This window comes from Oncorhynchus gorbuscha, linkage group LG13 (genome assembly GCF_021184085.1).
Source record: "Oncorhynchus gorbuscha isolate QuinsamMale2020 ecotype Even-year linkage group LG13, OgorEven_v1.0, whole genome shotgun sequence".
In the NCBI taxonomy this organism is placed as follows: Eukaryota; Metazoa; Chordata; class Actinopteri; order Salmoniformes; family Salmonidae; genus Oncorhynchus; species Oncorhynchus gorbuscha.
The window spans coordinates 62,495,739-62,508,976 of NC_060185.1; the positions used below are offsets into that span (position 1 = coordinate 62,495,739).

The window sequence follows — 13,238 nt, forward strand, 5'->3', positions numbered from 1 at the left end:
TTTGGTGGCCGACTCAGGAGCGTGACACGCGCCGTTTCGTGGCTGCTTGTTCGGACTGCGCGCAGACTAAGTCGGGTAACTCTCCTCCTGCCGGTCGTCTCAGACCGCTCCCCATTCCTTCTCGACCATGGTCTCACATCGCCCTAGACTTCATTACCGGTCTGCCTTTGTCTGCGGGGAAGACTGTGATTCTTACGGTTGTCGATAGGTTCTCTAAGGCGGCACATTTCATTCCCCTCGCTAAACTTCCTTCCGCTAAGGAGACGGCACAAATCATTATCGAGAATGTGTTCAGAATTCATGGCCTCCCGTTAGACGCCGTTTCAGACAGAGGCCCGCAATTCACGTCACAATTTTGGAGGGAGTTCTGTCGTTTGATTGGTGCGTCCGTCAGTCTCTCTTCCGGGTTTCATCCCCAGTCTAACGGTCAAGCAGAGAGGGCCAATCAGACGATTGGTCGCATACTACGCAGCCTTTCTTTCAGAAACCCTGCGTCTTGGGCAGAACAGCTCCCCTGGGCAGAATACGCTCACAACTCGCTTCCTTCGTCTGCTACCGGGTTATCTCCGTTTCAGAGTAGTCTGGGTTACCAGCCTCCTCTATTCTCTTCCCAGCTTGCCGAGTCCAGCGTTCCCTCCGCTCAAGCGTTTGTCCAACGTTGTGAGCGCACCTGGAGGAGGGTGAGGTCTGCACTTTGCCGCTACAGGGCACAGACTGTGAGAGCCGCCAATAAACGCAGGATTAAGAGTCCTAGGTATTGTTGCGGCCAGAGAGTGTGGCTTTCCACTCGCAACCTTCCTCTTACGACAGCTTCTCGTAAGTTGACTCCGCGGTTCATTGGTCCGTTCCGTGTCTCCCAGGTCGTCAATCCTGTCGCTGTGCGACTGCTTCTTCCGCGACATCTTCGTCGCGTCCATCCTGTCTTCCATGTCTCCTGTGTTAAGCCCTTTCTTCGCACCCCCGTTCGTCTTCCCTCCCCCTCCCGTCCTTGTCGAGCGCACCTATTTACAAGGTACATAAGATCATGGACATGCGTTCTCGGGGACGGGGTCACCAATACTTAGTGGATTGGGAGGGTTACGGTCCTGAGGAGAGGAGTTGGGTTCCGTCTCGGGACGTGCTGGACCGTTCACTCATTGATGATTTCCTCCGTTGCCGCCAGGATTCCTCCTCGAGTGCGCCAGGAGGCGCTCGGTGAGTGGGGGGTACTGTCATGTTTTGTCATTTATTATCATGTCTTGTCCCTGTGCTTCCCATTCTATTCGTTTCCCTCTGCTGGTCTTATTAGGTTCTTTCCCTCTTTCTAGCCCTCTCTCTCCCCCTCCCTCTCTCACTCTCTCGCTCTCTCTTCTCTCTATCGTTCCGTTCCTGTTCCCAGCTGTTCCTATTCCCTAATCATCATTTAGTCTTCCCACACCTGTTCCCGATCCTTTTCCCTGATTAGAGTCCCTATTTCTCTCCTTGTTTCCCGTACCTGCCCTGTCGGATCCTCATTTATATTCACCGTGCTGTGTCTATGTTTTGCCCTGTCGTGTCGTGTTTCCCTCAGATGCTGCGTGGTGAGCAGGTGTCTGAGTCTGCTAGGTTCAAGTGCCTTCCCGAGGCAACCTGCAGTTCTCGATCAAGTCTCCAGTCTGTTCTCGTCTTTACGTGTAGTATTATGCATTTTGTTTTGTAATGTTTATTCTGGATTAAATACTCTGTTTTCGCCAAGTCGCTTTTGGGTCCTCATTCACCAGCATGACATTTACTTTTTGTCCTGAATACAAACTGTTATGTTTGGGACAAATCCAATCCAATGCATTACTGAGTACCACTCTACATATTTTCAAGCATATGGGTGGTTACATCGTGTTATGGGTATGCTTGTAATCGTTAAGTACTGGGGTGTTTTTCAGGATAAAAAAAAATAAACATAATGGAGCTAAGCACAGGCAAAATACCAGAAAAAAACTGGTTGTCTGCTTTCCACCAGACACTGGGAGATTAATTCACCATTCAGCAAGACCATAACCTAAAACACAATGCCAAATCTACACTGAGGTTGCTTACCAAGAAAACAGTGAAGGTTCCTGAGTGGCCAGTTTCAGGTTTGACTTAAATCTGATTGACAATCTATGGCAAGACCTGAAAATGGTTGAATAGCAATGATCAACAACCAATTTCACAAGAGCTTGAAGAATAAAAAAAATGTAATGGGCAAATATTGTACAATCCAGAAAGAGACTTACCCAGAAAGACTCACAGCTGTAATCGCTGCCAACAGTGATTCTAACATGTATTGACCCAGGGTTGTGAATACTTATCGAAATGAGATATTTCTATATTTCATTATCAATCAATTTGCCATTTCAAAAAACATGCTTTCACTTTGCCATTATGGGGTATTATGTGGGGTATGGGGTCTTTTGAATTCATGCTATAACACAACAAAATGGAGTATGAATACTTTCTGAAGGCACTGTAAATCCCTGTTCCACTACAGATACCATTCATGAAAGAAATGCTCAGATTGATCGAGATAACAGGCCAAAACAACAACGTGGTGTGTTAATGGAGTTCTAAATTGAGCAGCTGCTGAAAAATGAGCTCCTGTATTTATTGAGATTTAAATGTTTTTTTAGAGTGAAGTACATCGAAAAAATCAAGAGAAAACTGCAAGATTCAATAGAAGACAAAACAAGGAACAAACTAAACAAGACAGGCTTTTGAAAAATTAACTATTTTTTTCATAAAATTGTACAGTTATCTTAGCTAGGTGAATTGCTAGCAGAATTGTTTACTTGTTGCTAAGCAGTTGCTAGGGACTCTCCTGGAAGAAGCTAGCTAGCTTACAAAGAATAACAACAAAAAATATCTAGTTAACAGAAGAAAGGAAGACAAAATAAGGACAAAAGAAGGACAGAAGAAAAAGGAAAAGAAAGAGGACAACAAAGTGAAACAGTCAGCACTTCTATTGCAACTTCGTATTTCGTCGTCCTAACGTAGTCTACACTGCTATCTGCCCAGCAGCTAGCCAGCTAGCAAACGTCCACCGTCTACCGAATAGCAGCACTGTAGAAACTATTACACTCAACTGAACGACTTGATTAGTGTAGTGTTAGCTAGCGACATAGTTGTCTTTGCTGTCTTCGTATCCAAGATAATTGTGTAGTTTAGAGCGTGTAGTCTTAGAGTGATTATCTTAATTTACCGAGGTTAGCTAGCCAGCTATTTGTCGTCCTTAACGTAGGAGACACTGCTAGCTAGCCAACAGCTAGCCAACGTCTACTGAATAGAACTTCCGCACTCAACAACCCGGTCGCATTCCGCTTCGCTCCACAGGTAGTATCACATTTTTCATTTCATTTCATTACAGCACAACGGTTTGATTTGTTTGATCGTAGCTAGCTACATAGCTAGCTACATAGCCGTCTGTGTATCAAAGATAATTGTGTAGTCTAGAGCGATTTTCTAGGTTAGCTAGCCAGCTATTGTCGTTCTTTTAACGCAACGTAACGTAATCAACACTGCTAGCTAGCCAGCTAGCCCCGAATAGCAGCACTGTAGAAACTACTACACTCAACGGAACGACTTGATTAGTGTAGTGTCAACAACGCAGCCACTGTCAGCTAGCCTACAAAGTCAACAACGCAGCCACTGCCAGCTAGCCTACTTCAGCAGTACTGTATCATTTTTAATAATTTTAGTCAATAAGATTCTTGCTACGTAAGCTTAACTTTCTGAACATTCGAGACGTGTAGTCCACTTGTCATTCCAATCTCCTTGCATTAGCGTAGCCTCTTCTGTAGCCTGTCAACTATGTGTCTGTCTATCCCTGTTCTCTCCTCTCTGCACAGACCATACAAACGCTCCACACCGCGTGGCCGCTGCCACCCTAATCTGGTGGTCCCAGCGCGCACGACCCACGTGGAGTTCCAGGTCTCCGGTAGCCTCTGGAACTGCCGATCTGCAGCCAACAAGGCAGAGTTCATCTCAGCCTATGCCTCCCTCCAGTCCCTCGACTTCTTGGCACTGACAGAAACATGGATCACCACAGATAACACTGCTACTCCTACTGCTCTCTCTTCGTCCGCCCACGTGTTCTCGCACACCCCGAGAGCTTCTGGTCAGCGGGGTGGTGGCATAGGGATCCTTATCTCTCCCATGTGGTCATTCTCTCTTTCTCCCCTTACCCATCTGTCTATCGCCTCCTTTGAATTTCATGCTGTCACAGTTACCAGCCCTTTCAAGCTTAACATCCTTATCATTTATCGCCCTCCAGGTCCCCTCGGAGAGTTCATCAATGAGCTTGATGCCTTGATAAGCTCCTTTCCTGAGGACGGCTCACCTCTCACAGTTCTGGGCGACTTTAACCTCCCCACGTCTACCTTTGACTCATTCCTCTCTGCCTCCTTCTTTCCACTCCTCTCCTCTTTTGACCTCACCCTCTCACCTTCCCCCCTACTCACAAGGCAGGCAATACGCTCGACCTCATCTTTACTAGATGCTGTTCTTCCACTAACCTCATTGCAACTCCCCTCCAAGTCTCCGACCACTACCTTGTATCCTTTTCCCTCTCGCTCTCATCCAACACTTCCCACACTGCCCCTACTCGGATGGTATCGCGCCGTCCCAACCTTCGCTCTCTCTCCCCCGCTACTCTCTCCTCTTCCATCCTATCATCTCTTCCCTCTGCTCAAACCTTCTCCAACCTATCTCCTGATTCTGCCTCCTCAACCCTCCTCTCCTCCCTTTCTGCATCCTTTGACTCTCTATGTCCCCTATCTTCCAGGCCGGCTCGGTCCTCCCCTCCCGCTCCGTGGCTTGACGACTCAATGCGAGCTCACAGAACAGGGCTCCGGAAGGCCGAGCGGAAATGGAGGAAAACTCGCCTCCCTGCGGACCTGGCATCCTTTCACTCCCTCCTCTCTACATTTTCCTCCTCTGTCTCTGCTGCTAAAGCCACTTTCTACCACTCTAAATTCCAAGCATCTGCCTCTAACCCTAGGAAGCTCTTTGCCACATTCTCCTCCCTCCTGAATCCTCCTCCCCCTCCCCCCCTCCTCCCTCTCTGCAGATGACTTCGTCAACCATTTTGAAAAGAAGATCGACGACATCCGATCCTCGTTTGCTAAGTCAAACAACACCGCTGGTTCTGCTCACACTGCCCTACCCTGTGCTCTGACCTCTTTCTCCCCTCTCTCTCCAGATGAAATCTCGCGTCTTGTGACGGCCGGCCGCCCAACAACCTGCCCGCTCGACCCTATCCCCTCCTCTCTTCTCCAGACCATTTCCGGAGACCTTCTCCCTTACCTCACCTCGCTCATCAACTTATCCCTGACCGCTGGCTACGTCCCTTCCGTCTTCAAGAGAGCGAGAGTTGCACCCCTTCTGAAAAAACCTACACTCGATCCCTCCGATGTCAACAACTACAGACCAGTATCCCTTCTTTCTTTTCTCTCCAAAACTCTTGAACGTGCCGTCCTTGGTCAGCTCTCCCGCTATCTCTCTCAGAATGACCTTCTTGATCCAAATCAGTCAGGTTTCAAGACTAGTCATTCAACTGAGACTGCTCTTCTCTGTATCACGGAGGCGCTCCGCACCGCTAAAGCTAACTCTCTCTCCTCTGCTCTCATCCTTCTAGACCTATCGGCTGCCTTCGATACTGTGAACCATCAGATCCTCCTCTCCACCCTCTCCGAGTTGGGCATCTCCGGCGCGGCCCACGCTTGGATTGCGTCCTACCTGACAGGTCGCTCCTACCAGGTGGCGTGGCGAGAATCTGTCTCCTCACCACGCGCTCTCACCACTGGTGTCCCCCAGGGCTCTGTTCTAGGCCCTCTCCTATTCTCGCTATACACCAAGTCACTTGGCTCTGTCATAACCTCACATGGTCTCTCCTATCATTGCTATGCAGACGACACACAATTAATCTTCTCCTTTCCCCCTTCTGATGACCAGGTGGCGAATCGCATCTCTGCATGTCTGGCAGACATATCAGTGTGGATGACGGATCACCACCTCAAGCTGAACTTCGGCAAGACGGAGCTGCTCTTCCTCCCGGGGAAGGACTGCCCGTTCCATGATCTCGCCATCACGGTTGACAACTCCATTGTGTCCTCCTCCCAGAGCGCTAAGAACCTTGGCGTGATCCTGGACAACAAACTGTCGTTCTCAACTAATATCAAGGCGGTGGCCCGTTCCTGTAGGTTCATGCTCTACAACATCCGCAGAGTACGACCCTGCCTCACACAGGAAGCGGCGCAGGTCCTAATCCAGGCACATGTCATCTCCCGTCTGGATTACTGCAACTCGCTGTTGGCTGGGCTCCCTGCCTGTGCCATTAAACCCCTACAACTCATCCAGAACGCCGCAGCCCGTCTAGTGTTCAACCTTCCCAAGTTCTCTCACGTCACCCCGCTCCTCCGCTCTCTCCACTGGCTTCCAGTTGAAGCTCGCATCCGCTACAAGACCATGGTGCTTGCCTACGGAGCTGTGAGGGGAACGGCACCTCAGTACCTCCAGGCTCTGATCAGGCCCTACACCCAAATAAGGGCACTGCGTTCATCCACCTCTGGCCTGCTCGCCTCCCTACCACTGAGGAAGTACAGTTCCCGCTCAGCTCAGTCAAAACTGTTCGCTGCTCTGGCTCCCCAATGGTGGAACAAACTCCCTCACGACGCCAGGACAGCGGAGTCAATCACCACCTTCCGGAGACACCTGAAACCCCACCTCTTTAAGGAATACCTAGGATAGGATAAAGTAATCCTTCTCACCCCCCTTAAAATATTTAGATGCACTATTGTAAAGTGGTTGTTCCACTGGATGTCATAAGGTGAATGCACCAATTTGTAAGTCGCTCTGGATAAGAGCGTCTGCTAAATGACTTAAATGTAATGTAAATGTTAATGACATTGGGAAGGGGTGCTCTGCTACACAGCAGGGGTTGTGTGAATGACTGCATCAGACAAACGTATTTGAACCCTGGGTATGAGGTAGGCAGGGTGGGACGCTAACGCACAACCTCTTGCAAATCAAGCTTACACAAGATGGACCATGAACCCCTGAACAATGGTCTTACAAACACTCGCGGTCAGAGTACATTCCCATCAGACTCTCATTCACTTGTGAGACGTGTGTGTGTGTGTGTTAGAATGGGAGAGCCACTTCTCCATCCCCATAAAACCAAGACTGTCTTCAGCTGCCCTCACTGACCTGGTCACATTCCTGGTAGCAATATGATCTCTCTCTAGTTCTCCAGTTGCAGTCTGTGGTCTAGTCTAGTCTACACTACACTGTCTATTGCAGCTTTGCCGCTCTGTCACTGCTCATCCATATATTTTATTTGTATTTTTGCTCATCGCATTCCTTTACTAGATTGTGTGTATTAGGTTTTGCTGTGGAATTTGTTAAATATTAGGTTTTGTTGTGGAATTGTTAGATATTACCTGTTAGATACTGCTGTACTGTCATTTCGCTACACTCGCAATAACATCTGCTAAGCATGTGTATGCGACCAATAAAATTTGATTTGATTTGATTAGTCTGCATGATTAGCATTTAATTGATCCCACCACGTGGTGGCGTCCTTTGAAATTATGAGAGGTTCAGCCAAAGATTTTTTTCTGGTTCGGCTCTCAGTGTCAGTGGCTACTTCCGTTTCTGGAAGACAGGCGGAACATCAACATTCACAGACAGAATCTGTAAATAACACTATTTTATCAAAATTGGTAAGGAGTTTAAATCAAGCCACTGAATATACATGAAATAACAGATCAAATGTATTGATTGAAAGTGCCCCAGTAAAGTTTCTTCCCAGAAAGGCTATTTTATAGCGTGTGGCTATTTGAATTAGCTAGCGTACTAGCTGGCTAACATTAGCTAAACGTTACTGCAATCTAAGTTACAAAGTATTTGTGAATTAGCCAATTATCTAGCTAAACGGGTTAATTGAACATGGCCAAATAGCCGAAATGGCTTTGGCATGAATTAAAACAAATGTCTGTTCTTTTGAAATTATATAGCAAGCTAATGACTAGCTAGCTAATGTACAGTTAATAACGGCGTTATGTAGCTATGTGGGGTTTCCGAAACTAATATTTGAAGGTAGACTCCGCGATATGACGTTGGTGCAAATAGTAAGCAGCATAGCGGGTAAATGTCCATAATAACTAAGAGCGTTGAAGCCAATGATGTGTATAAACCCATCGCCTACAAGTGTGATCGGGGATTTCTATTGGAGAAGCCGTTTTAGCCTATCTTCATAGCGGACTGCCTTTGTTACCACGCTCTTAACAACTTCAAGCGAACCCGTGCGTGACTATTAGAACGTCCTGCATCTCCTCGTTGCAATATCTGCGGTGCTGCTCGTGGCAACGCCATTTCGCTGATTCAAGCCAGGATGTTAATGTACTAATATATAATCTCTCCCTTTATCTACTGCAGTGGTGTGAGGATGTCGGGACAGAAGCGTATGTGTGACTCCAACATCCCCTCTTCATCCTCCAGTGCGCCCCCCGAGAAACGGAGGGAGCGAGAGGGAGGAGAGGATGGGGGTCCAGGGGTCAGCTCTACTGCAGGAGGGAGCACTGCTGTGGAAACAGTCATCAAACTCGGGGGGGTTTCCAACTCGGTGAGAGAGCTGAAAAGTGCCTAGCCTGTATTTCTCCTACTGTGTCTGTTTGTCAGTATGTCTGTCTTTACATCTAATAGTTGTTATGACTCATCAGCCGTGTCATTGATCGTGTTGATTCCATCATTTGATTGGTCTCTTTCTCTTGTGCTCAGGAAGAACAGGATGTCAAAGCTCTCCAGGTGAAGAACAGGAAGTTGGGAGAATCCCTCGATCAGAGACAGGTATATATAGTCGGTCTGTCTCACTTACTCACTCTCTCACACATACAAACACAATCCCTCTTTTCATCCCATGCATCTATAATACTCAATAAGCGGATCGATGCTTTGCAGGTGATTGAGGATGAGCTGAGAGAGAGAATCGAGAGACTGGAGACTCGTCAAGCTACTGATGACGCAAGCCTACTGATCCTGAACAGATACTGGAATCAGGTAACTAGTCACAAATAATGAACAATATGCAATTAAAACATTGCACATAGGTCAACATTTGCAAGTAAAACTATTATCTGTGTTCTTAATACCATCTACCTCCCTCTCTCTCCCCTTTCTCTTAGTTTGACGACAATGTGTGCCTGATTGGAAGGCGCTACGATGAGTCAGGGAGCGAGTCTGTGGAAACCCTGGCTGGAGAGGGGCGGAGCCTCAAGCCTGACACCCCAGAACCCGACGGTGACTCCAACCAGGAGAGAGCCAAAGACCGAGGTACAGCGGGAGAGAGAAAGATATGTAGAGATGGAGAGAGGAGAACACTAAGAGGAGAGGACATGAGTTTGGTCAGGAGCAAGAGACCGAGGAAGAGGGTACTCTGATGAGTTTGTGACAGGGTACCTAACACAAGAGGTAGAGCAGAAGAGTACAATGTACTTAATTGATTAAATTAAGCCCTTTTGGTTCAGAGTAGAGAGCTGTTATCTGTTGTTTGCCTATTACAGGGATGCAAACTCATTACTTTTCGGTGAATATCGCCGTGTTGATTTCAAAATAAGTAATCCACGTGAATCGTGTAGATCTGAAGAAAAACGTAAAACATTTTTGGTGGGGGGGTATATTTCTCATGTTGAAAATGATTGACTGAGCACAGAATGCCACCCTACTTGTTCTACAATGAGTATACCAGAATGAGTACTTCATCCAATATCATGTGTGACAGCTGATATTAGCCAGCCACTTTTATTTATTTATTTCACCTTTATTTAACCAGGTAGGCAAGTTGAGAACAAGTTCTCATTTACAATTGCGACCTGGCCAAGATAAAGCAAAGCAGTTCGACAGATACAACGACACTAGCATTAGCCCTACATTAGCCTACTCAGCTGCTTCTCTCAACCAGTCAATAGCATTAGCCCTACATTAGCCTACTCAGCTGCTTCTCTCAACCAGTCAATAGCATTAGCCCTACATTAGCCTACTCAGCTGCTTCTCTCAACCAGTCATTAGCATTAGCCCTACATTAGCCTACTCAGCTGATTCTCTCAACCAGTCATTAGCATTAGCCCTACATTAGCCTACTCAGCTGATTCTCCTAACCAGTTTTAAAATGTAATTCAGCAGTGATGTCCATCTACGGTGTGCAGATAGTGATGAGGCTTCTGTTGTTACATTTGTTTAGTTATTGGAGCGTCTCGCAGCGCAAGCAAAGTGGATGCATTGTATCTTTTAACTTTGCCTGTAAGAACAAGAGACAGTCTGACTAGGCTTCACTTTCACGCAGCCTCTGAGTGCCACTACCATAGAGGAGAAACAGAGCGCAGTGACAGTCATGCTTGTGCCTTTACATTGCTGAAAACCACATGTCTCTAGCCCAAACCACTCAAAGGTTATGCACCGTATTACCAGAGCTATATCTTCTCCCCTTTCTACCAGCATTGGCGTACATTTGATATAATTCCAGAAACCATGTCACTGTCCCCATTTTGTCACTTATGCCAAAAATTAAGGCCGGCACTGTTTATCTGAATTAGAAACCTCTTTCTTTGGGTTTCTTTCAATTCTGCTTGGTACATAACTTTTGTTTGAGAGAGAGTGTGTGTGTGTGTGTGTGTGTGTGTGTGTGTGTGTGTGTGTGTGTGTGTGTGTGTGTGTGTGTGTGTGTGTGTGTGTGTGTGTGTGTGTGTGTGTGTGTGTGTGTGTGTGTGTGTGTGTGTGTGTGTGTGTGTGTGAAACTGTGTGTGTGAGAAACTGAGTGTGTGAGAAACTGAGTGTGTGAGAAACTGAGTGTGTGAGAAACTGAGTGTGTGAGAAACTGAGTGTGTGAGAAACTGAGTGTGTGAGAAACTGAGTGTGTGAGAAACTGAGTGTGTGAGAAACTGAGTGTGTGAGAAACTGAGTGTGTGAGAAACTGAGTGTGTGAGAAACTGAGTGTGTGAGAAACTGAGTGTGTGAGAAACTGAGTGTGTGAGAAACTGAGTGTGTGAGAAACTGAGTGTGTGAGAAACTGAGTGTGTGAGAAACTGAGTGTGTGAGAAACTGAGTGTGTGAGAAACTGAGTGTGTGAGAAACTGAGTGTGTGAGAAACTGAGTGTGTGAGAAACTGAGTGTGTGAGAAACTGAGTGTGTGAGAAACTGAGTGTGTGAGAAACTGAGTGTGTGAGAAACTGAGTGTGTGAGAAACTGAGTGTGTGAGAAACTGAGTGTGTGAGAAACTGAGTGTGTGAGAAACTGAGTGTGTGAGAAACTGAGTGTGTGAGAAACTGAGTGTGTGAGAAACTGAGTGTGTGAGAAACTGAGTGTGAGAGAAACTGAGTGTGAGAGAAACTGAGTGTGAGAGAAACTGAGTGTGAGAGAAACTGAGTGTGAGAGAAACTGAGTGTGAGAGAAACTGAGTGTGAGAGAAACTGAGTGTGAGAGAAACTGAGTGTGTGAGAAACCGAGTGTGTGAGAAACCGAGTGTGTGAGAAACCGAGTGTGAGAAACCGAGTGTGCGAGAAACCGAGTGTGCGAGAAACCGAGTGAGCGAGAAACCGAGTGAGCGAGAAACCGAGTGAGCGAGAAACCGAGTGAGCGAGAAACCGAGTGAGCGAGAAACCGAGTGAGCGAGAAACCGAGTGAGCGAGAAACCGAGTGAGCGAGCAAGAGGGTGTGTGTGTTTGAGGGATGTAGAGGGGGAGGAAGGGGAGAGAGAGTGTGAAGTTGTCTGAAGAGTATGCTAAAGATGGTTTCATAGTGTGTTTTCCTCCTTACTACCACAAGGAAAATGCAGGTCATTATGCATTTCTATTCCTTAATACATTCCTCCTGCTAAATCACAGGCAGGCCTTTGGATATGATAAAATCTGCAATTTTTTGCAGTAGCCTATTCTATTGAGCAGTAAGCAGTGTGAAGTTAAATTCAATGGTTTGTAGTGGTGTGGATATCAGGGAGGTTTTTGTGCAGAACGTATTGAAAACGCTATATTGATACTTGACCTGGTATCACATCGTTAGTAAAATGTTGGTATCGTGGCAACCCCACTCTGAAAATAAGCACATTTTCTTGCAATTGACTTGTGTTTGCGCCCTCGACAGTTTGCATCCCTGCTGTTAAAAGAACCTATTTGTCCCACTATTCACATAGACTCACATAGGCTCATCCTTTGAGTTCAGTAGCCTACCTCTCCTCTCTTTTGTTGAGCATGTGAGATCATGTATTTAATATGTATTTTAATATGTATAATGTATAGCTAATATGTATTAAATAGCCTGTAGGCTATATGCATGGGCGGCAAAGCACGGTGCAGTTGTCTTTCCATGGACATTAACTTCATAAATATGATAGGCTATTATACAGGACTACACAAGACTAACATTTTTCCCTGGTGGCAGTAACTTTTTCAGTTGGTCGCACCAGCTCATCATTTGGTGGCACCGAGAAAGAAAAAAAAAATGTTTTAGCAGTGTCACACAATAGAATCAATTTGAGTCATCATCTTATACAGTAGTTTACAATCTTTTATTAAAGGGATACTTCTCATGCTAGCAGATGCCCATGGACTTCTAGTCGTTGCGCTAACGCTAGTTAGCATTGGTATGCAGAACTACCTCTAATTTCCTTCATAGTGGACACAGACATAAAAATGGTATCCACAAGTTAGTTTGACTATGGGGAAGTAGATAAAGGGCCTCGTTGCCAAAACCCCTAAGTTTTCCTTTCAGAAGTGTAATAGACTGCTGAGATGGTATTCAATCAATAACATGTCCAAGCAGGAATGCACGATTCTAAATATTTTGATATGCAACCTAATCCAGTGATTGGGTTGACAATTAGGCTATTTTTATATTAACAGTACCAGTCAAAAGTTTGGACATACATACTCATTCAAGGGTTTTTCTTTATTGTTACTGAATTATACATTGTAGAATAATAGTGAAGACGTCAAAACTATGAAATAACACGTGGAATCATGTAGTATCAGATATCTTCATTGTAAAACAGTGTGCTTTGAACTCAATAACAATCCTTGCAAAATAAATATCATACCTGCATTTTGAAATGATATACAATCACAAGGACGGAGAGAGAGTGTGAGAGGCTCGCTCATTACAGCAGTCGGCCCCAGCAAAACAGGTAGGCACAGCGGCAGGGCGGACACTTTACAGGGCGGACACTTTTATTTCAGGAATCATGAGGATAATGCACTTTA

The 13,238-nt window shown here is 46.1% G+C and overlaps 1 protein-coding gene across 5 annotated transcripts in view; it reads left to right on the plus strand.

Moving 5' to 3' along the window:
- Positions 1–13,238, plus strand: part of LOC123993271 (E3 ubiquitin-protein ligase BRE1A-like) — a 29,556-nt gene that overhangs the window by 4,352 nt on the left and 11,966 nt on the right. For 3 of the 5 annotated variants that reach the window (XM_046295204.1, XM_046295207.1, XM_046295208.1), the window contains exons 1-5: positions 7,595–7,712; positions 8,428–8,614; positions 8,770–8,838; positions 8,950–9,048; positions 9,174–9,321. In XM_046295204.1, coding sequence (XP_046151160.1) covers positions 8,438–8,614; positions 8,770–8,838; positions 8,950–9,048; positions 9,174–9,321 — 493 coding nt within the window. In that variant the 5' untranslated portion in view covers positions 7,595–7,712; positions 8,428–8,437. Of the gene's footprint in view, positions 1–7,594; positions 7,713–8,427; positions 8,615–8,769; positions 8,839–8,949; positions 9,049–9,173; positions 9,322–13,238 lie in introns of those variants that run through there. The other 2 variants (XM_046295205.1, XM_046295206.1) reach the window with 2 other exon arrangements.